This window comes from Perca flavescens, chromosome 17, assembly GCF_004354835.1.
Source record: "Perca flavescens isolate YP-PL-M2 chromosome 17, PFLA_1.0, whole genome shotgun sequence".
In the NCBI taxonomy this organism is placed as follows: Eukaryota; Metazoa; Chordata; class Actinopteri; order Perciformes; family Percidae; genus Perca; species Perca flavescens.
In genome coordinates this window covers 30,907,271-30,927,805 of record NC_041347.1, presented here as the reverse complement: position 1 = coordinate 30,927,805, position 20,535 = coordinate 30,907,271, and the positions used below count along the sequence as shown (strand labels likewise).

The window sequence follows — 20,535 nt, the reverse complement described above, 5'->3', positions numbered from 1 at the left end:
GGATGACTAAATGGTGAATAATTACTGACCTCTATTTTCAATATTGTTACCGTCATGAATTTGTATGTGTATTTATTTCTCTTTCCCTCCTAGAGTGTAGGAGACCTTGGTTTCCAGGACTTCCACCAGAGAACTTTATCAGCGTCGTCCTCATCCACAGCTAAGTTGCGATGTTACGCTGCAGCATTTCTCATCCCCACGTCTGGAATTCCTCCAGTTCTCTTTGGGGCAGTCGCCTCATCAACGCGTAAAGCAGGTGTGTTAAACACCATTCAATCTGAAATTTAAACGCAATACTTGCTGAATTGTGGCTCTTTCAACACGGTATTATTTTAAAAACATCACAGTAGCTACTCCTGACACACCGAACCTATCAGTTTGTCTGATTCATCCTGTCCCTCTTCTGTTTCGTAGACTGGAACCTGACCTCATACGGTTCTCCACCTCTGTTTGTTTTACCCCTCTCCCTGCAGCACCTAACCCCACCCTACATCTTCGTCATCGGCATCGGAGCTGCGGCTGCCACCGTGATATCATCGACTGACTCTGGCTTGCTGTCTGCTGCCTCCATCTTGTCCTCAAGAAGATCCTGAGGACCAAGGTAAAAGTGGAGAGAAGAGGGAGGAAAATCACACATTGAAGCAATAGGAAGAACTAGAAGATGAACTTCACGTCTTGTGGAGAATAATATTTATTTTTATTTTTATGTTATTATTTATCTCGAACAATCAACAATGTTGCAAAAGAAAAAAAATTAAAACCACAAAATTAAAACACAAACAATCTGAATTTACCAAAGACCAAAAAGGATAAGTTCGATAAGGAAGCAAATAGCTTATTACAGTAGGTCCTGACCCTACTTCACAATATCGTATTATTACAAAGCAAATAGAAATGCAGATACAGCATACAATCTTTCAGGTCTTACAATAACTTACAACAATACAACAATATACAACAATACCTTTACATTCCAATTCCATTCCATGCTCTTTTTGCAATGTGCGAATATTTTGTAACGTTATAAACAAAAATATTTAACACAATTATATTTAACACAATTTTGTCTGCATTCTGAATCCACACCCTTTGTATTTACATATCTGGGTTAGGCCTGTCCCAATCAAGCTTTTGTGGCAGGAGATTACAAACTTTTCAATAGTAGTGTATGTTTCTATCTACAGGAAGGATGTATACTCCATAAATATTTTATCAATAATGCAAGAAGCAACCAAATTCATATGATCCTCGTCACAGCTCCTGCGTTTGTTTTCTTGTGCTCAGTTTGGGCTCTAAACTCGTAGTTTTAGCCTCTGCGAGTCACTTTAAGCACAATAAAATCAACTGAAGCAAAGTGGAAAATAGGAAATTGATCTAAAACTGATTATGATTATCCATTTCAAGAGCAACGAAAATGAACAAGTGAGGCGATGCTTGGTCTGTTTTTAAGCAGGAAAAAAATGGCGGCCTGGTCAAACATTTTCTCAAGTTACATATAAACAGTACACTAAAATGCAAAAAATATGCAATACAGTAACAGAAGGAATGGTTGGGGGACAAGACATGTCTGCCAGAGCAAATGAAACATGGGCATGCAGATTGGGGGCGGCAGTAGCTCAGTCGTATGGACCAAGTATGGAGTGGGGAAGTGCCAGTTTACCTCATGCAGTTTATCGAGGGTCCCTTGAGCAAGGCACCAAACCCCCAACTTCTCTGGGCGCCTGTACATGGGCAGCCCCCTCTCTCTCTGACATCTCTCCATTTAATGCATGTGTATGGGTCCTGTTTGCATGTGTGTGTAAACTCTATATTAACAGAGTAAACACACAAATTTAATTTCCCCTTGGGATTGCTAAAGTATGTCCTCGATCTGGCTCCCAGGACCTTTCCTAATTCAGATGAATTAGGCAAAACTCCCAAAAAGCTTTCTTGGTATGGTGTAGTTACGCTTGGGCTCACTTTGTACAAAGCTACATTAAAGACAATAGACAACAGAAACCTTTGCAGTTACGAAAATCATGTCAAGAGGATCCTGCCTTATACTGGACTGATATTGAATATTGGAAGATTTTAAGGTACAGTGTTATTGGAAGTGTGTCAGAATTTCTTGATGTTTATGTCTGTCTTTTTGATGTATTATGCCTACATGTTGTTAATGCCTCTCTATTTTTGTTCCTTCTTTAATTGTTGCCTGTTGTATTCAGGGCATTTTTAAGAAAAGAAGCTTTGCATGTTGCGTACAAATGTTAGATGGACATGGTTAAACCAAATATGAACAAAGCTATTTCTGTAAAGCAGGACATGTACGTGGTATTTTAAAAGCACAATTTGAAATTTGCTCATGATACTGTGTAACTTTAAGTCACTTTGTGGATACGGCGAAAGCAACAGACTTCGGCAAAGAGCCCTTTTGTCTCTCCTGTTCATTCCTATGAGAGTTGCTCACTGACTCAAAAATTCACCATCTCATATAAAATTACCTAGATAATCAGCGCTTTTTCAGCACTATGGGGCCCATAGAGCTGGTGCACTAGAGACCTCCACTGGCCAAGATGGCTACTTCCGGTTTAGCGCTCCATGCACTTGAATGGGGATTAAATGATTTGATTGTGCGTCTCTTCTAGACTTTCCAAATGTTATCAAACCGAAATGATCAAACTCTGATAGTGTAAGTCTGTGGAAATACTTAGGCCCCATCATGTGACGGACATGGGAGTGTTAATTCCACTGTTTGGCCACTATGTCAAATTGGCTTCAAAGCCCGTCGTAATTGCTGCTTTACAAACGACCTATGGGGTCGTTTTTCAGAAAGGTAGGGGATAGTGGAGGACACTCCTTATCAGGGGCGTTGGACTGGGGGAAAGGGGGACTAAGTGTAGAGGGCCTTGATCAAAGATGCAGGGAGGGGTTCATAGAGAATACCTTTGTACAAAGTCTTTTTTTGGCTACACCCCAACTCTTTATGAATGCAAAACTGTATTAACAGGTAGTGTCTCTGAGTGTACCCTTATGGTTGGTTTATGCCTTAAAATAATGGCCAGGATTTCTGGGAAAAGGTACGATATGTTTGTTCCAAAACATCACTGCAGGTTGATTGTTTTTCGCAGCAGAAGTTGATTGTGGGCGAGAGGGCGACAACACTGTCTTGGTTAGCTCGCCGAAGCTCTACTGCCACTGTCTCGGCAATGTTAGCTAATGTCCGCTAGCTAATGTAGGCTAACTATAGCCAGTTAGCTTTGTATGTAACGTAACAAAAACCCACCCATCTCAGAGGAGCAAAGCTTAATATTTCATTCAATAAAGTTAAAAGGAGCACTAACGCCACAGGTCTTATCTGGCATACGTGGACGCAGATATAGTAAACTCCGAAGGCAGTCGTAATATTTACTTAATAGGCTAGGCTAACGCTGTTGGGCTAACGTTACCAAAACATCGACGTAGCTTTAGCTAGCAGTCTAAACTTATCTTGAATCCAGACCTTTAACTGTCTATGGTCCAGACTTGAGTACCACAGCCCTGACAGGTAGATATCACGGAGCTGAACAACAACAAGCTGCAACTTTTCTGATTGATACAATGGGAGCCTGACTCTTGCATATGACCCCAATATGGCCCTCTTATGGCTTGAAGCCATAACCTCCGCCAGTTTTTGGCAAAGGCATGCTTCCCCCTAGGTGTGTTAAACATCAGGCACCTATCACTGGCTCTGTTTGTACAATTAACCATGCAACAACTCCTTGGCATTTTGACTTACGCTATGCCGCTACTACTAGCTAGCTACACAAAACACGTCTTCTTTCTGCCCCCTGGTTGCGTGCGCAAGCAGTGATGACGTTGCCGAGAAACACATGTATAAAAAAGGGGCACTAAGGGACCGTTCAGTATTTACGGAATGGACCACCGGAGGAAAATAGGGGAGGGTCACACAACTTTTGTATTCATGATAAGAGCAACATTTCAAAGTGGCTTGTTTGGTGTAGTGGTCTCGGCCCTCCATCAGCACCCTAGCAGATGGGTCTGACCGCATACGCAGTTTGCTGGGGGCAAGAGGACCACTGCCCCCCTGGTGGCTGAAATGGGTAATTACATTGTTTAAAAAATTAGTGGAATAATTGTTTGGCATGATGACCAAATATTTTATTAATATTTTAGATAACACAAAACAACTAAATGGTGGTAGGTAATACACCTGATTTCACATACATTTAGTAAAAAAAATATTACCTGGCTGATGATGGGAGCAACAGGACCCAAAAAACGAAAATGACTGTTGCACTGGACATCTTGCCATGGCAACGTTGCCATACAGGTTTCCTAAATGCCATGTATATAAATTTGATGTCACCTTGATTGCGCTTTTGTGTAGATTTGGACTTTTATACGTTTTATTCCACTCTGTTTAAACGGCGAAGTGGAGAGGCCTCGTTCACTTGTTTGGAGCTGGCTGGTGAATGTGACGCTCGTATAGGCCTTGCTGGATACACCGTGACTCTATTTTTGGATCTACTGATCGCTGTGGATTACTTTTTTTTCTGTGTCATTGGATTACGGCAAAATACGGATTTTTTTTCTTAATGTGTAGGCTATTAACATTTTATAGTGTGATTGTGCTGCGTTTGGAGAGGCATCTCAACAGACTGTAGGTCGAACACTGATTGTTCACTGTTATTTGAATTATTCCGCCACCGTCCGTCTATTGCGTTCCAAGACAGCCGTCCCGCGATTGCCGATCAATTATTACCCAGTGTGCTTTGTTGAATGGTCTCAATGTTCTATTGTTTTATTTCATGTTTACTAGAGGATTAACATAGTATTTGAAGTAATGCAGTAAAAAAAAAAGCAATGGGAATCTGTATATATGTGCCAAGTGCAAACTAGTAGAGAAGGAATCGATAAGTTGTTGGGGGTGGGTCATGCCTCTTTTCCAAATCATTTTGGATGGTCATAGAAAAATTATTACTGGTGAGAGGCGGGTCTATTTTGACTAACGGTCCCAAAACTCCTCCGGTGGTCCATTAAAAAAATAACTAACAGTCCCTAAATATATAAATAAATAAAACTTTTCATAACCTGATCTCTTACACAGGTTTCACTCTGAAGAATGGAAGAATTTAACAACATTTCAAAGGACATGGGCTGTGGTCCCTACAGCAACCAAGCAGAATGCATCATATATGTGGTGACATGCATAATCATCTGTATCGGACTTCCTTTGACCCTCGTGGCCATCTATGGTCTTTATTCTCTGGTACGTACATTATGACTGAGATCTATTTGTGTAGAGTCTCTGTCTGTAAAGGATCTTGATCTGGGTTGTCAGAGGGCTGGGATTGAGTCTTGAAATTACCTATACATTTACAGGAATAATTTTCTCCATAATAAAATGTATATGAAGCTGATTCAGAACATGTTTACAACTGCTTTCTTTACTTTAACCAATGTTTTCCTGCAGGTGGGAAAGGATCATGTTGCTCCGATCTACGTCATCAACCTTCTCATTTCCGACCTCATTCAGTTCTGCTGGATGATCGATTGGGTGGCAAAACCTGACCAGACAATACATAAAACAGGCTTTCTTTTTTATGGCTCTAGTGTGATGGTCAGTGTTTGCTTCATGGTGTGCATCGCCCTGGAAAGGTATCTGTCTATCCACAATGTGTGGAGCTACTTCTGTGTCTGACCATTGTATTACTATATCATTCTGAAGCTGTGTCTTACATCTTGTATTACAGGTATTTGGTCATCGCCTGCCCACTGTGGTACCGCTTCGGACGAACCATCAAGAGCTCCGTGGTGGTCTGTGTCCTGATCTGGATCATTTCTCTTGCCCTTGGCTTCATTGTTGTATTTTTGTATATTCCAGAACATTCAGAAACCATTTTAGCCAGCTTTTTCTTTCTTCCCCTCCCACTGCTCATATTCTTCCTGGGTGGGACCCTCAAAGCCCTGTCTGTTTCCATCTCAGTTCCTGCTGACATGAAACAACGATTTGTGGGAATGTTGGTCGTGGTGCTTCTTATTTACACGCTGCTGTTCCTGCCCATAATCATCACGCTTCTGAAAAAACATGATGACCGGGTCCTCAACAGCCTGTCTTTTTTATTTCTTAAGTTGAGTCCTCTTGCAGACTTAATTCTGTATGTTTTCATGAGGAAAGGGGCCATAGACAAGTTTTTGGCCTCTGTGTGTTGTTGCAGAATGGACAATGATGAAAGCAGTTCAACAGTATGAATGATGACAACATGAATGCAGCATTGTTCAGAGTCTCAGATATCAGATTATTTTCACGAGCACATGATTTTGTTAAATCCCAGGTTGTTTTATTTACTGATGTTTAACATCTCATTTAAAGCTTTAGTGTGATGAGATTATTCCAGATCACTTATTTGATCTTTGACCTCTTATCAATCAGAGCCCAGTCCTAAAATATATAGATATATCTTTATTTAAATAATGAAAAAGTAAACTCACTTATATTCACATTTCTTTAAATGGTTTATTTTGCTTATGGTGTCTGTCCATGTATGGTTTTCATATTTGCATATTGTTCTTCTGGCTTAATCTTCTACCATAAACACTACAACCCACTGGTTTCTCTACTGTGTGGACTCTCTTGTGTTTCAGCGTATAGCTCCTATAGCTAAATATTTTCTCAAAATCATGGCAACCCACTGCTTTCTCTTGTGTATAGACTCTCATGTATACCTGCAGATCTCTCCTTTGGCTACTTTTTTCCTCACGAATATTAATTGAAATAGTGTTTAATAATTGAAAAACTAGCATGATCCAGCAGTTAAGAGCTAACATCATGCTAACTCTATAGACTCATTGTGTAGCCTACTAAAACACTAAAACATATGTGAAATGTTTTTAAACTTGTCTATAACTGTTCAGACACTACAATCAAAAAACCTTAATCATAGATATTTTACAAAATATTAGTAAAATGGATGGCTTTTAAAAATTATGTGGTCACATGACCAATTTCTTCTATGGTTTTCCAGAAACAAGGGGTGGATCTACTTCCCCCCAGCACAAATCGCCCCACTCTCCCCTACCCCTATTTTTACAGTGCTGTACCCTGCATCTCACAAACTTGTCCTTTGTCTCTGTGATACTGTAATTCTTGTTCCTTGTTGATATAAACCTGCAACCAGTCAAAATCTATTGAGCAGTCAGTACTGTTACGTAACAAATGGAAATCACAATTTGTTCATTGTACAGTATACAGCCTACAATGCACTGTACTACAGTATACAATACTAACAAGGGACAAAAATCAAAGGAGTAAACATGTGACCAATGTGCTTCTTCTTGTCTTTGGGTTGGGTCAGGCCAGAAGGAAGGAAGAAGCCTCTTGTGTGCCGTATCCAGCCCTGACACCTTGCATATGCACTCGTCCTCTCACATTGTTTCTTCTATCCATTCTCAGACTTTCTCTTTCCCACCTTCAACAACCTGTTTGCTCTCTGAACTGGCTTATATTGGTTGTGTCACATCATTTGAAACAAGTGAAATACATTTTGAGTGGTTGTGTTCAATCAATGACGTGTTCTCTATTTGTATTTGATTGTTGCTACTTGTGTTCACCAGTATGGATGACATGTGCATTAGACTGCAGAATGTGTTTTGAGAATGAGAATGTGTTTAGAGATTTGCTGAAAAGTCTAAATGAGATCTGCAAATGTGTTTTACCATGGGAAATGGTTTAAGGTATTGACAACAGACTGCACAATTAGCTAAATGAGTTCAGGCAACTGAGAACTTTCTTTAGCCAATGGGTTTTAGTGTTTTAGCAATTGAGAAAAACTGTAATGTAAAAGTAGGACCAACAAAACAAGCAAGGTCTCAGGCTGCTGGGAATCTGAATGGCAGGGGGCCTAGTCAAATGAAACATGGATCCTGCATCCTGTTCCCCTGTGTGTCTGTGTAATAACAGAGTAAACAAAAATTAGATTTTCCCTTGGGATTAGGAAAGTATGTCCTCTTCTGCTTCAGATTCATTGATGTACCATATGTATAATATGCTTACACATTGTAAACGCCTGTCTATTTTTGTTCCTTCTATAACTGTTGTTGTATTCAGGGCATATTTGAGAAAAGGAGCCTTGCATTTTGAGTACAAATGTTAGATTAGGACATGATTAAACCAAATATCAACCAGGCTATATCTTTAAAGCAGGAAATGGTATTTTAAAAGCACAATGTGATATCTGCTCAGAAAGAGATATTGATTGACAGGCAGCACTGTGTGACGTTACTCACTGTGTGGATACGGCGAAAACAACAGACAACAGACAACCCTTGTTTGAGGCATAGCCCTGTTCATTCCTATGACAGTTGATCACTGGTGCATGAAGCCGAAAAAGTTCTACTACCTCGAATTAAATTACCTGCATGATTGGACCTGATCGGTCTATGCGGCCCATAGAGGAGGGGTAGACATCCACCGCCGAGATGGCTACATCCGTTTTTAGTGCTCTCCTAACTTGAATGGGGATTAATTTATTTGATCATTCAGCTCTTCTAGACTTTCGAAATGTTGTCGAACTGAATGGATCAAATTCCGATAGTAAAATGACTCATGTCACGGGGCTTGTGACGCCCAAAGAAATGTGTCCACTTATTTACAGAATTATAAGTGTATGGGAAAAATTGGGCGCCATCACATAATGGACTCTGAAGTTGTAATTCTGCTGTGTAACCACTATGTCAAATTGGCTTCAGAGCCCAGCATACTTCATGGGGGACTGCTACCCAACCTTAACAGACTTTATCATAATACCACGTTACATGAATTCCTGCTTTGCTCCCGTCAAAATTACTATGGCCACTAGACGGCACCTAACAAAAAAAGGTAACTTTGGGTCGTAATTGTTGCTTGTTCTATGGGAGGTGGAGGGGAGTGGAAGACACTCCTTATCAGGGGCGTCAGACTGCGGGGAAACGGGGACTGTGAATATAGGGCCTTCATCAAAGTTACTAAACTTAGCACAAAAATTAAAGAAATTTGTGTTTGTTAGATTATTTCTCTGTGGTAACAATGCTTTTTGTAAAACATCTTATACTGTTGGAAAGCCTGTTTAGTTCCCTTTCAAATGGTGCCCCATTTGTAAGGAACATGCATTTGTGGGATGAGAAGCAGCGCTGAGTATGTGGGCGCCCAAGAAAGATTTGCCAAATCTTCTCTGCCAGTCACTTTACCGGATATTTTTTATTACTAGGCTACTATAACGAAGAAGCTGAATTCATCATAGATGTAGTGACGTGCATAATAATTTGTATTGATCTTCCTTTGACCCTCGTGGCCATCTATGCTCTTTATTCTCTGGTATGTACATTATGACTCTCTGTCTGTAACTTTAACCAATGTTTTCCTGCAGTTGCGAAAGCATAATGTTGCTCAATCTATGTCATCAACCTTCTGATTTCTGACCTCATTCAGTTCTGCTGCATGATCGGTTTTGTGGAACAATCCGAGGAGCAGAACACAGCTAAAATTATCTTTCATTCTGAAGCTGTGTCTTACATCTTGTATTACAGGTATTTGGTCATGGCCTGCCCACTGTGGTACCGCTTCAGACGAACCATCAAGATCTCCGTGGTGATCTGTGTCCTGGTCTGGACCCTTCCACCACTGCCCCTCAGACTCTGTGCTGCAACTGCCAGCCCTAGATGAGCTGCAGACACACGTTGCTGTTGCTGACCCCCAGCTCAGCTGCCCCGTCAATGAGGACTGATAACAAAAAGATAGGCTGACAAGGGTAGACACAATACAGGTGTACAGGGAATACATGCAGGGCAGGGCTAAAGATACACACGAAGTACACACAGAAAACTCACACAATGAATAAAACAGAAAACCTAACCTAGAAACAAATACTGTCACAGATCTTAAATAATGTTCCATTGACAACAAGAAGTACAATGGCATCTCCCTCATAGTTAAGGCTAAATTTTCAGACAGTTACTGTTACACAACTTAATCCTCATTATCTGCTCTACTTACCACTTCTTTTCTCCTCATCCTCCTGTTTTCTCTTTCTTTGTTCACTCCCAGAAGCATGACTCCTCTTCATTTTTCTTTTGACTTTCAATTCAAAATTTGGACTATCATGTTTCTACAGGAATGGCATGTGGCCCCTTCAGGGAGCTTTCCAACTGAGATGTCATTCCAAAAAGTCATTTGTCTGTTTAAGGGGGAGGGGGAGTTTTGGTCACTTTGGTTGCCACATTTTGAGACATTGCTGTGGAGTAAAGGTCGATTTATGCTTCTGCGTTAAATCGACGCTGTGTGTAGGTACGTGGAGTCACGACCCGACGCCGGACCCTACGGCGTAGCCTGATGTGCACCTCTCAAAACATTTAACTACACGTCACGGCTCGCCAGTGCTCGGCCGTGTCTTGGTAGCGTTGCATTTCCCCCCGACAGAACCATGAATCAAGCTTAAAGTTTGTCTTTGGGGGCCCCAAGCAGTTGCCTGGCTTGGCTGTTGACAAGCTACGGCCCTGAGCCATAGGTATACTAGGTTCCCACCCAGTCTTGTTTCTCTCTTTCTAAGAGAAAGGTAACAGGAACCTACTGCATGTCACTTAGCCTACTTATTGTAGACTGTTTGGTGGCAGAGAACAAAACATCAGACATTGGAGTAAGGAACTGATTCAGGGTGGGTCCGGCAGCTTTTAAAGGTAAGTTTAGCGACATTACTTTTTTGATATATGTAGAGATTATTCAAACAATAAAAGACAAAGTCAATAAATTAATTAAGAATGAATGTGCAAACTGTAACAAGCAGACAGCTTTGGAGTGTTTGTGTACAGAACACTGTTTAAACCAACTGTGTTTTATTTCATTTGGTGTTTTTTTCACTCTCTTGTCCCTTATGTCTATCCTGTCAGATAGTGAAGACTGACATCTGAATTTCAGATGTTGCCATCTGGATCACGCTTTAAACTCCCCAAATTCAGAACCAACAGATATAAACACTCTTTTGTACCTGCAGCCATTCTACTTCTTTATTCTATGAAGAACCATAGATAACTTATTAACTAACTATTTATTGATTGTTTCCTTTTTTTTTTTTTTTATTGTTTTTAACTATGCCTGCAAGGTATGCAATCTAGGTAATGTGTGTGTGATTGTGTGTGATTTGTACTATACTTTCTGCTGCACAACAAATTGCCCGATTGGGGAACAATAAAGTAACCTGAACTTGAACTTGAACAACAAGAATGTGATTTTGACAAAAAAAAAGCAGTTTGACAAAAAAGCTTTAGCTTGTTCAAAACTAGCTTGTTTAAAAGATTAAACATGCAAAAAAGATGCAGAGTTATGAATGAAATACAAACAGATTAAGACGGTAAAGAAAGAATATAGCAGTACTGTTATGATTTTTCAGTATTTGAGCCCATAAATTTAGAACGGTTGTCTGTTTTGTATTTAATTGCAATATGACGATTGATGATATGTTATGTAACCAAAAACAGGTTACAGTCAGTTCATGATTCAGTTAAGATTTTTTAAGAAAAAATAAAATGATTCTGTACACAAAATCAGAGTATAGAGGGGCATTCAGCAAGTAGTGAGACAGCGAGAACAGAAGAATGTCCCAAACAAATGTATCATCGCATTAAACATTATATTACATTTCTGAAACAACTGGACGATCTTCTGTTGCTGCAGTAAAGACCTCACATCAGCACAAAAATATTCCTATACATCACCAGAACTTTTTCTGAAACTGTATTATTTGATTTGATATATTATTAGCAGATCGGGTAAAAAAGAATATTAAGGAATGCCAAAAGAAACTATGAGCAATGTGCATTTTTGTTGCTAGGTTTTATTTGTGGTTATGTAGGTATACTTTAGGTAGATATTAAACAACATGTTTCTTGCCTCTTTTCACAACCTCTTAAACAGGTTTCACACTGAAGAATGGAAGACTTCTACGTTAACGAAACTTCACAAGACATGAGCAATGGTTACAACAGCACCTTCAACTATTATGACACAGATGATGAAAAAGCAGAATTGATCACACAAGTGGTGACATGGATAATCATCTGTATTGGACTTCCTTTGACCCTCGTGGCCATCTATGCTCTTTATTCTCTGGTACGTACATTATGAGTGAGATCTATTTGTGTAAAGTCTCTGTCTGTAAATGATCTTGATCTGGGTTGGAGTCCACATGTCAGGGGGCTGGGGTGAAGTATTTTAATGACCTATATATTTACAGGAATAATGAACCGCATAGTTAAAATGTGCATAAAGCGGATTGGACCCTGCAGACATATTTGGGAGATGTTCAGAACATGTTTACAACTGCTTTCTTTATTTTAAAGGGGTGATAGAATGCAAAACCGATTTTACCTTGTCATAGTTGAATAATGACAGTTCAGTGGGTAAATAGGACATACACAGAAGCTCAAAATCCCATTGACACCCCTTTACTATGAAAATCTCATATTTTGAAACTGCCGCTGAAAATTGGGGGAATCTCAACAAAGCTAGAAGTTGACGTCAGCATCCCAGGACCTGTACCTTTGTCACACCCATGGATGTATTAAGAGAACGGTCAAGCCCCAACATTTACATAGGCTACACAACTGACCTGAGATCAGGTAGTCTTCTGAATCTAGGTCGCGCAGATCTCTGCTATTCCATTACAAAATTCACTTCTGAAACTTTTTTCACTCAAGCTGGAGTCCGACCCGTGACGTTCACAAAAATGCCTTAAATTGAAATCTGACATAACGGTTAGCTTTATAAGACCTTGGGGTAGTAGATGTTATATAAGTGGCGTGATGAAATTCAAACTGTAAATATACAATAGTTATGCTGAAAGTGTAGCTAGGTAGCCGCGATATTTTCCGATTGTATTGAATGGGACACATAGCTAGCTAGCTGCTCCTCCTAACAAGACCCCTCACGTTCATAAAAATGCCTTAAATTCAAATCGGACTGTTAGCTTTTGTTAGATTTGTACGACCTTGGGAAAGCTGTGATATAAGTGCCGTGACGAAATTCAAACTGTAAATATATTATAGTTATGCCGGCAGCCGGCCGCGGAGCCCCGGTAGTGCAGTAGCTAGCTAATCCACAAAGGGTGACTTTGCCCTGGGTATGGAGCCCAGCAGGCTGCCGCTTTCTCGGCAGACTGTGTGGAGCTCCTAAAGTCCGAAACGTCTTACCAAATTTGCAATTGGCATACAATTTTCGTAAAACGGCCCATATTTGAGCTTAATATAGTTGATTTCTCACATAAAAAAGTCTCACAAGTGAATATGGTAACGAAACATTGCAGTGTCTGGAATATGAGATTCTGTCGCATCTCTAATGTGTGTGTATGGGGATTCGCTCAACCAATCAGCGCTCAGCTCATCTAAATATTCTTGAGCATACTATATTTGGAAGAAAAGCTCTTGTTACAAATAGGGCCAAAACACAGGGATGCGTAAGGGCCAATAAAATATCAACCAGGCCATGTTCAGCCCAACCAATGTTACATACCCCATAAGCAGACCATAAGGAACAGTGTGAAATACCCTATATAATCATTCTATCACCCATTTAACCAATGTTTTCCTGCAGGTGGGAAAGGATCATGTCGCTCCGATCTACGTCATCAACCTTCTCATTTCCGACATCATTGAGTTCTGCTGCATGATCGGTTTTGTCGTATCACAAAAGAACAAGAACAAAGAAACAATTCTCAAAATGATTTACTACTCTGGTCTGATGGCCAGTGTTTGCTTCATGGTGTGCATCGCCCTGGAAAGGTATCTGTCTATCCAGAATGTGTGTATCTACTTCTGTGTCTGACCATTGTATTACTATATCATTCTGAAGCTGTGTCTTACATCTTGTATTACAGGTATTTGGTCATCGCCTGCCCACTGTGGTACCGCTTCAGACGAACAATCAAGATCTCCGTGGTGGTCTGTGTCCTGGTCTGGATCCTTTCTATCGTCTATCTCATCGCTCTGGTTTTCTGTGGTTTTTCAGAGTTCACAGGGACCATCTTAGCCGTATTTTTCCTCCTTCCCCTCCCACTGCTCATATTCTTCCTGGTTGGGACCCTTAAAGCCCTGTCTGCTTCCATCTCAGTTCCAGCTGACGAAAAACGACGAATTGTGGGAATGTTGGTCCTGGTGCTGCTTATTTACATGCTGTTGTTCCTGCCTAGAATCATATTGTTTCTAAAAGAGGGAAAGAGATATGACATTATCCTCACTGACCTGTCGTCTGTGTTTGTAAGGGTATTTCCTCTTGCAGACTTAGTTCTGTATGTTTTCATGAGGAAAGGGGCCATAGACAAGCTTTTGGCCTCTGTGTGTTGTTGCAGAATGGACAGCAATGATGCCAGCAGTTCAAAAGTATGAATTAGTCAACTTCATGCGGAGAAAGAGGGATAGAGAGAGAAAGGGGAGAAAACAGAAGTAGACATGAAGGCCAATGAAAAAGGATAGAGACAAGAAAGATTCTCTCTTCTACGGATATGGTTTTTAATAAGACACCTAATTGTTGAAACAAGGAAGTATTGTCTTTATGCTGTGGGAGTTCTGCTCACTGGGAAATATTTTTGTAAATTTGCTCAGCTTCACTGTGATTTCTTTAACAAATGTCAATCAAATATGCTGTTATTAGGTTGCTAGTCTAGTTAATGTCTATCATTATTATACTTGGTGAACGGTTGTGACTATGTGAGACAGTTAAAAGATAAAGAGTTTCAAAATGGTCAGATCAACTAAGGAACAGTGATGTCGTCACAGTGATAGGCTGTAGCACACCCCAAAACACACACCTCTAACAGCCTGAATGTTATTGATATGTAAGATTTATTATTTGGTGACCCCCAGTGTTAGAATAAAAAATGCACTGGAAGCAGTCCAATCTGAATCATTTGAAAGATAAACAAATAAATGTAATAACTTGAATTGCAAAGAAACCTCTGTACACTGTCTAACATGCAAAGTTAACTGGCAATGTTTGGTACTTCACCTTCATCAGGCAAATGGTATTACATACTGAGAAGCCATCTTTTGTAGGAGGTGACTGTGGGTTTGCACCAATCAACTTCTTTTTGCAACGTATGACTTGCTCGTCCCTCTCCAATGCATCTGTCTCATGATATATGTGTGCAGTGCAAGCATTTTGCTGTTTATATAAATGTGTGTCCTACCCACAAAACAGATAAAAGTAGTGCTTACAATCAATTTGTTAAACTCTTCATATGTTTTGTTTGTGCAAATCTTAATTTGTGAAGTAACCCATATTTTCAGATAAATGTAATGGAGTAGAGGTAGAAAGTAGCATGAAAAGAAAATAGTCAAGTAAAGATCTTGAGTAAATGTACTTAGTTACATTCCCCCACTGCCTAAAGGCCCCAGAGATGTTGTACCGTAACTGTGTGACTGCTGCATGTTACAGGTTCAACATATCAACTTAAAATGTGGTGATGTGTTGTTATCACTTCTTGTTTCTGCTAAAAAAATACAAGTGGCCAAGGCTACATGTTTAAAGCAGGAAATGTACGTGATATTAAGCTCAGAAGAAGATGTAGATTAATAGTGAATAGGTTTCACGGCTTAGTGTTTGTTAAAACATGGTGAATGTGTCAGGACACATTTTGTTTCAGACGTCAGTGTGTCAAAGTCAGGAACTGAGATCCTGATTTAAAACAAGGCCCTTTTTCCCAAAAGCTATCAGGTAATGCTAAAATCCTTCTTACAAACCTTAATAAAGTCCATCTCATCTTTTCAGCAGCCCTGGATTCGTGCAACAGCTTACGTGCAAAATGCGTATTAATGTTTATAATAAACTTGCATAAAGATATTACAAAATGATAGAGGATATTTAAAACCCTCAACAAGCTCATCAAAACAGCAAGCAAACTTAACATGCATGTGCTGCTTGTGGTGTTTTATTATCTCATACTCATTTAATCTGTCTTCCTTTGAAGAGGAGGCATGGATTATTATCAACCTACTGGATGTTATGTAACTTTACCATATTGTATACTGTTTGGATGCAGAGGACAAAACATCAGACATTGGTGTAGGGGACTCATTTCGTGTCTTGCAGCTGTCAAAGGTAAATTTTGTGACATTTTATTACATACATTGTTTAAAGAGGTAAAGACATTGTACATAGTCATGAAAATGATTATGCAACCTTTAACAAGCAGACAGCTGTGGACTGTACTGTGTTTAAACCAACTATATTTCATTTGGGTGTTTCCCTGTCTTACCTTAAATTGTAAGACGTATGGCTATGTGATTGTGCAACAAAGACAGAAAATGTAGTTTAAAAAACTTTAAAAAAATTAGAGAAGAAAAATTAAATAGAGCATGCACAATTAATGGGAAATTAAACAACAAGAAGTAGAACTACTGTAGATATTTCAGGAATTTGGTCCATATATCGAAAACGTGCTTACAAATAATTTTTCTTACAAATGTATGTATGTATCTATGTATGTATGTATGTATGTATGTATGTTCTGAACCAACATTCATTCACAAAAATATATATTGCAGTTCTTTAAGAAATGATAATAGTTGAGATATGCACTGTTTTGTGTGTTGTCACAATATGATGACTGATGTTATGTTACGTAACGCAAGACAGGTAATAGGTCGGTTAATGTTTCAGTTAGAGATGTTTAGTGAAATAAAAAAATGAATCTTTACACAAAAGATAATGCAGATGTTTTATCAAGTGGATGAATCAGTCTCATCAAAACCAGACGGCAGAGGGGCATTCAGCAAGTAGTGGGACATCAGCACAGAAGACAGGCTAAATGTCCTAAACAAATGGACATTAACATGAATCATTATATTAAATTACTGAAACATGGACGAGGTTCTGTGGCTACAGTAATGACCTCACATCAGCATATTAAATATTTCTATCACCAGAACTTGTGCTATCTGAAACTTGATTAAGTATTAACTACGGTGGCCCTGAAGTGCAAACCAGGACAGCAACACAACACAACTCCCCGTCATGCTGTAGTATTTGCTGTTGTGGTTTGCACTTCAGGGCCACCGTAATAAGCAGATAGTGTGCCAAAAATTGAGGAAAGTCAATAGAAAATGAAAGCAATTGATTTGTTTTGTGGGTATCATATATATGAATCCTGTATTTGTGTAAATCTGCTCCTCACAGCTTTAGTGATGTCACTGAACAATGTTAGTTAGATATTAAACATGTTTCATGCCTCGTTTTATAACCTGATGTCTTAAACAGGTTTCACTCTGAAGAATCGAAGATGTCTACATTAATGCCACATCACATCAATACCTTCTATGACGACTATATACGAGAAACATTCATCATAAATGTGGTGACATGCATAATCATTAGTATCGGACTTCCTTTGACCCTCGTGGCCATCTATGCTCTTTATTCTCTGGTACGTACATTATGACTGAGATCTATTTGTGTAAAGTCTCTGTCTGTAAAGGATCTTGATCTGAGTTGTCAGAGGGCTGGGATTGAGTCTTGAAATGACCTATACATATACGGGAATAATTAACTCTAGAGAGATGCACCGATTACAACTTTCTAGGCCGATTCCGATTTTAGCCGATTCCGATTTCATTTTTTCTAACCACTTTACAGCACACACAAATATTTATTTTCTATCTTTTCTTTAATAGAACATTTTGCACAGAACATAGAAAATGTTTTGAACAGATAATGGATCACTATAAAATAGAACTATATAAATTACTCCTGGTGTGGGAAATTCACACACAACTAAAGTGCAATGTTAGAACCATTTCCTTCTTTTCACATCAAATATCCAACAAAAAAAATGTGATTTAGGTTTTTGGTGTCGTCCCTCCACGCCGTACTTTTTCCTTGCAGGTGTTGCATATTGCAAACTTGTTATCTTCTGCACACACGCTGAAGAATTTCCAAACAGCTGACATGTTGCAGGTTAATTCACGAGGTTCCCTACATGTACAGATCCTGACCTGCCGGTCACGTGCATGGCCGAGCACGTGAAAACCAGCCAATTCCGGTCACCGGCCGGTCTATTGGTCTCTAATTAACTCCAAACTCAAAGGGCCCTATCTTGCACTCAGCGCAATTGCCTTTGTACACCGACGCATGTATCATTCCTATTTTGCACCCGACGCACAGCGGACTTTTCCATCCACAGACGCACGTCAGTAAATTAGGGAATGTATTTGCCCTCCCGGGGGCGGTTCAGCAAAAAGAGGAGGTGTGTTCAGGCACAAACTATTTTGCAGTTTCAGAAAACAATTCCGCCACAGACCAGGAAAAACCTGGTCTAAAGTCAGTGGCGCTAGTCTAAAGTCAGTAGTGCTAGTCTAAAGTCAGTAGTGCTAGTCTAAAGTCAGTAGTGCTAGTCTAAAGTCAGTGGCGCTAGTCTAAAGTCAGTAGTGCTAGTCTAAAGTCAGTGGCGCTAGTCTAAAGTCAGTAGTGCTAGTCTAAAGTCAGTGGCGCTAGTCTAAAGTCAGTAGTGCTAGTCTAAAGTCAGTTGCGCGTTATTCAGATGCTATTTTAGGGGCGCATGCTTGGCCATAATATAGCGTGCTCACAACGTGCATATACTTTGCTTCTCTCATCTACACGGACGCAGCAGTTCCCATTTTTGCAAACCATACATAATTACAAAGAAAAATATTACTGAAAATGTTTGGATAGGTCAGGAGGCACTTTACAGTACAGTCCTCAAAAAGTCGCAGCATTCTTTGTGGCTTGTTGTGTTTTACACAACATTTCCATGAATCATGGATGTGTTGATGACATAAAAGAGGAAATATTAGAGGACTTAAGGAGACATGATGTTGAACTACGGCGGGATTGGACACTCCGGCGGGATCTGGTCTGGGAGTGGCAATGCGCGATGCGCTCCTGGTGGAGCGGGTGGACGGAGATGGAGTGGGGGGAGGAGGAAGGGGCAACAGGAGCAGGTGGTGCGTTTGGAGGCCCACGCTCCATGGCTGCAGCAATCCTCTCCAGACTTGAGGAGATGCGCCCGAGAGGAGCAGCAACATCGCCGCCCGGTCAAGACGGGCATTTATTACTTTGCCGCATCCCGGACAGCTCCCGCTGGCGTGCGCCAGGCAAATCTGCCGTCATAATAGCAATCAGCCATGGAACAAGCACGCATGCTCTTAAAGGGAATGTGAGATGACGTTTGATTTATTGCACGTTACGCCCAAACCACACCCAGCTACTTCAGACCAACCCATTTTAGATTTGCATCGGGCAGATCTGTCCACAAAGCTACTTGCGTTTCACGTTTGATACTTGCGTTTCAGATCGTTAAAAAAGGGCCCAAAATGTACATGAAGCTGATTGGACCCTGCAGACATATTTTGGAGGAGGAGTTCAGAAAATGTTTACAACTACTTTCTTTACTTTAACCAATGTTTTCCTGCAGGTGCGAAAGGATCATGTTGCTCCGATCTACGTCATCAACCTTCTCATTTCCGACCTCATTCAGTTCTGCTGCATGATCGGTTTTGTGGCAAAACCCGAGGACTATCACAAAACTGACATTGTGTATAGTATTTACTTCTCCAGTCTGGTGGCCAGTGTTTGCTTCATGGTGTGCATCTCCCTGGAAAGGTATCTGTCTATCCAGAATGTGTGTATCTACTTCTGTGTCTGACCATTGTATTACTACATCATTCTGAAGCTGTGTCTTACATCTTGTATTACAGGTATTTGGTCATCGCCTGCCCACTGTGGTACCGCTTCAGACGATCCATCAAGATCTCCGTGGTGGTCTGTGTCCTGGTCTGGACTCTTCCTCTTGTCTATTGCTTCTCTTCTTTATTTTTGGATACTCCAAATCTTTCAGTAATTATTTATTGCATATTTTTCTTCCTTCCCCTCCCACTGCTCATATTCTTCCTGGTTGGGACCCTTAAAGCCCTGTCTGCTTCCATCTCAGTTCACGCTGACGAAAAACGACGAATTGTGGCAATGTTGGTCCTGGTGCTGCTTATTTACACGCTTCTGTTCCTGCACCCAATGATTTTCTGTCTGAAAGAGGGAGAGAGATGTGTTACTAACATGAACAGCCTGCCTTATTTTTCTATCAGGGTGAGTCCTCTTGCAGACTTAGTTCTGTATGTTTTCATGAGGAAAGGGGCCATAGACAAGCTTTTGGCCTCTGTGTGTTGTTGCAGAATGGACAGCAATGATGTCAGCAGTTCAACAGTATGAATGATGACAACATGTCCACAGTCAGCGTCATGTAGGCAGAGAAAGAGGGAGAGAGAGAGAGAGAGAAAGGGGAGAAACAGAAGGAGACATGTAGGCCAATGAAAAAGGATAGAGGCAAGAAAGATTCTCTCTTCTACGGATATGGTTTTTAATAAGACACCTAATTGTTCAAACAAGGAAGTATTGTCTTCATGCTGTGGGAGTTCTGCTCACTGGGAAATGTTTTTGTAAACTTGCTCAGCTTCACTGTGATTTCTTTAACTAGACTAGCAACCTAATAACAGCATATTTGATTGACATTTGTTAAAGGTTCA

The 20,535-nt window shown here is 40.2% G+C and overlaps 3 protein-coding genes across 3 annotated transcripts; all 3 read left to right on the top strand.

The window, feature by feature from the left end:
- The first annotated feature begins 5,101 nt into the window (after positions 1–5,101).
- On the top strand, positions 5,102–9,675 carry LOC114571779 (G-protein coupled receptor 4-like). The gene is made up of 4 exons (XM_028602972.1): positions 5,102–5,248; positions 5,453–5,637; positions 5,733–6,078; positions 9,544–9,675. The coding sequence occupies exons 1-4, from the start codon at positions 5,102–5,104 to the stop codon at positions 9,673–9,675; spliced, it is 810 nt and encodes a 269-aa protein (XP_028458773.1).
- A 2,263-nt stretch (positions 9,676–11,938) lies between these two features.
- On the top strand, positions 11,939–14,388 carry LOC114571778 (G-protein coupled receptor 4-like). The gene is made up of 3 exons (XM_028602971.1): positions 11,939–12,118; positions 13,598–13,785; positions 13,881–14,388. The coding sequence occupies exons 1-3, from the start codon at positions 11,939–11,941 to the stop codon at positions 14,386–14,388; spliced, it is 876 nt and encodes a 291-aa protein (XP_028458772.1).
- A 2,891-nt stretch (positions 14,389–17,279) lies between these two features.
- LOC114571777 (G-protein coupled receptor 4-like) lies at positions 17,280–20,272 on the top strand. Its single transcript, XM_028602970.1, has 3 exons — positions 17,280–17,423; positions 19,431–19,618; positions 19,714–20,272. The coding sequence occupies exons 1-3, from the start codon at positions 17,280–17,282 to the stop codon at positions 20,219–20,221; spliced, it is 840 nt and encodes a 279-aa protein (XP_028458771.1). The 3' UTR covers positions 20,222–20,272.
- Positions 20,273–20,535: the final 263 nt, after the last annotated feature.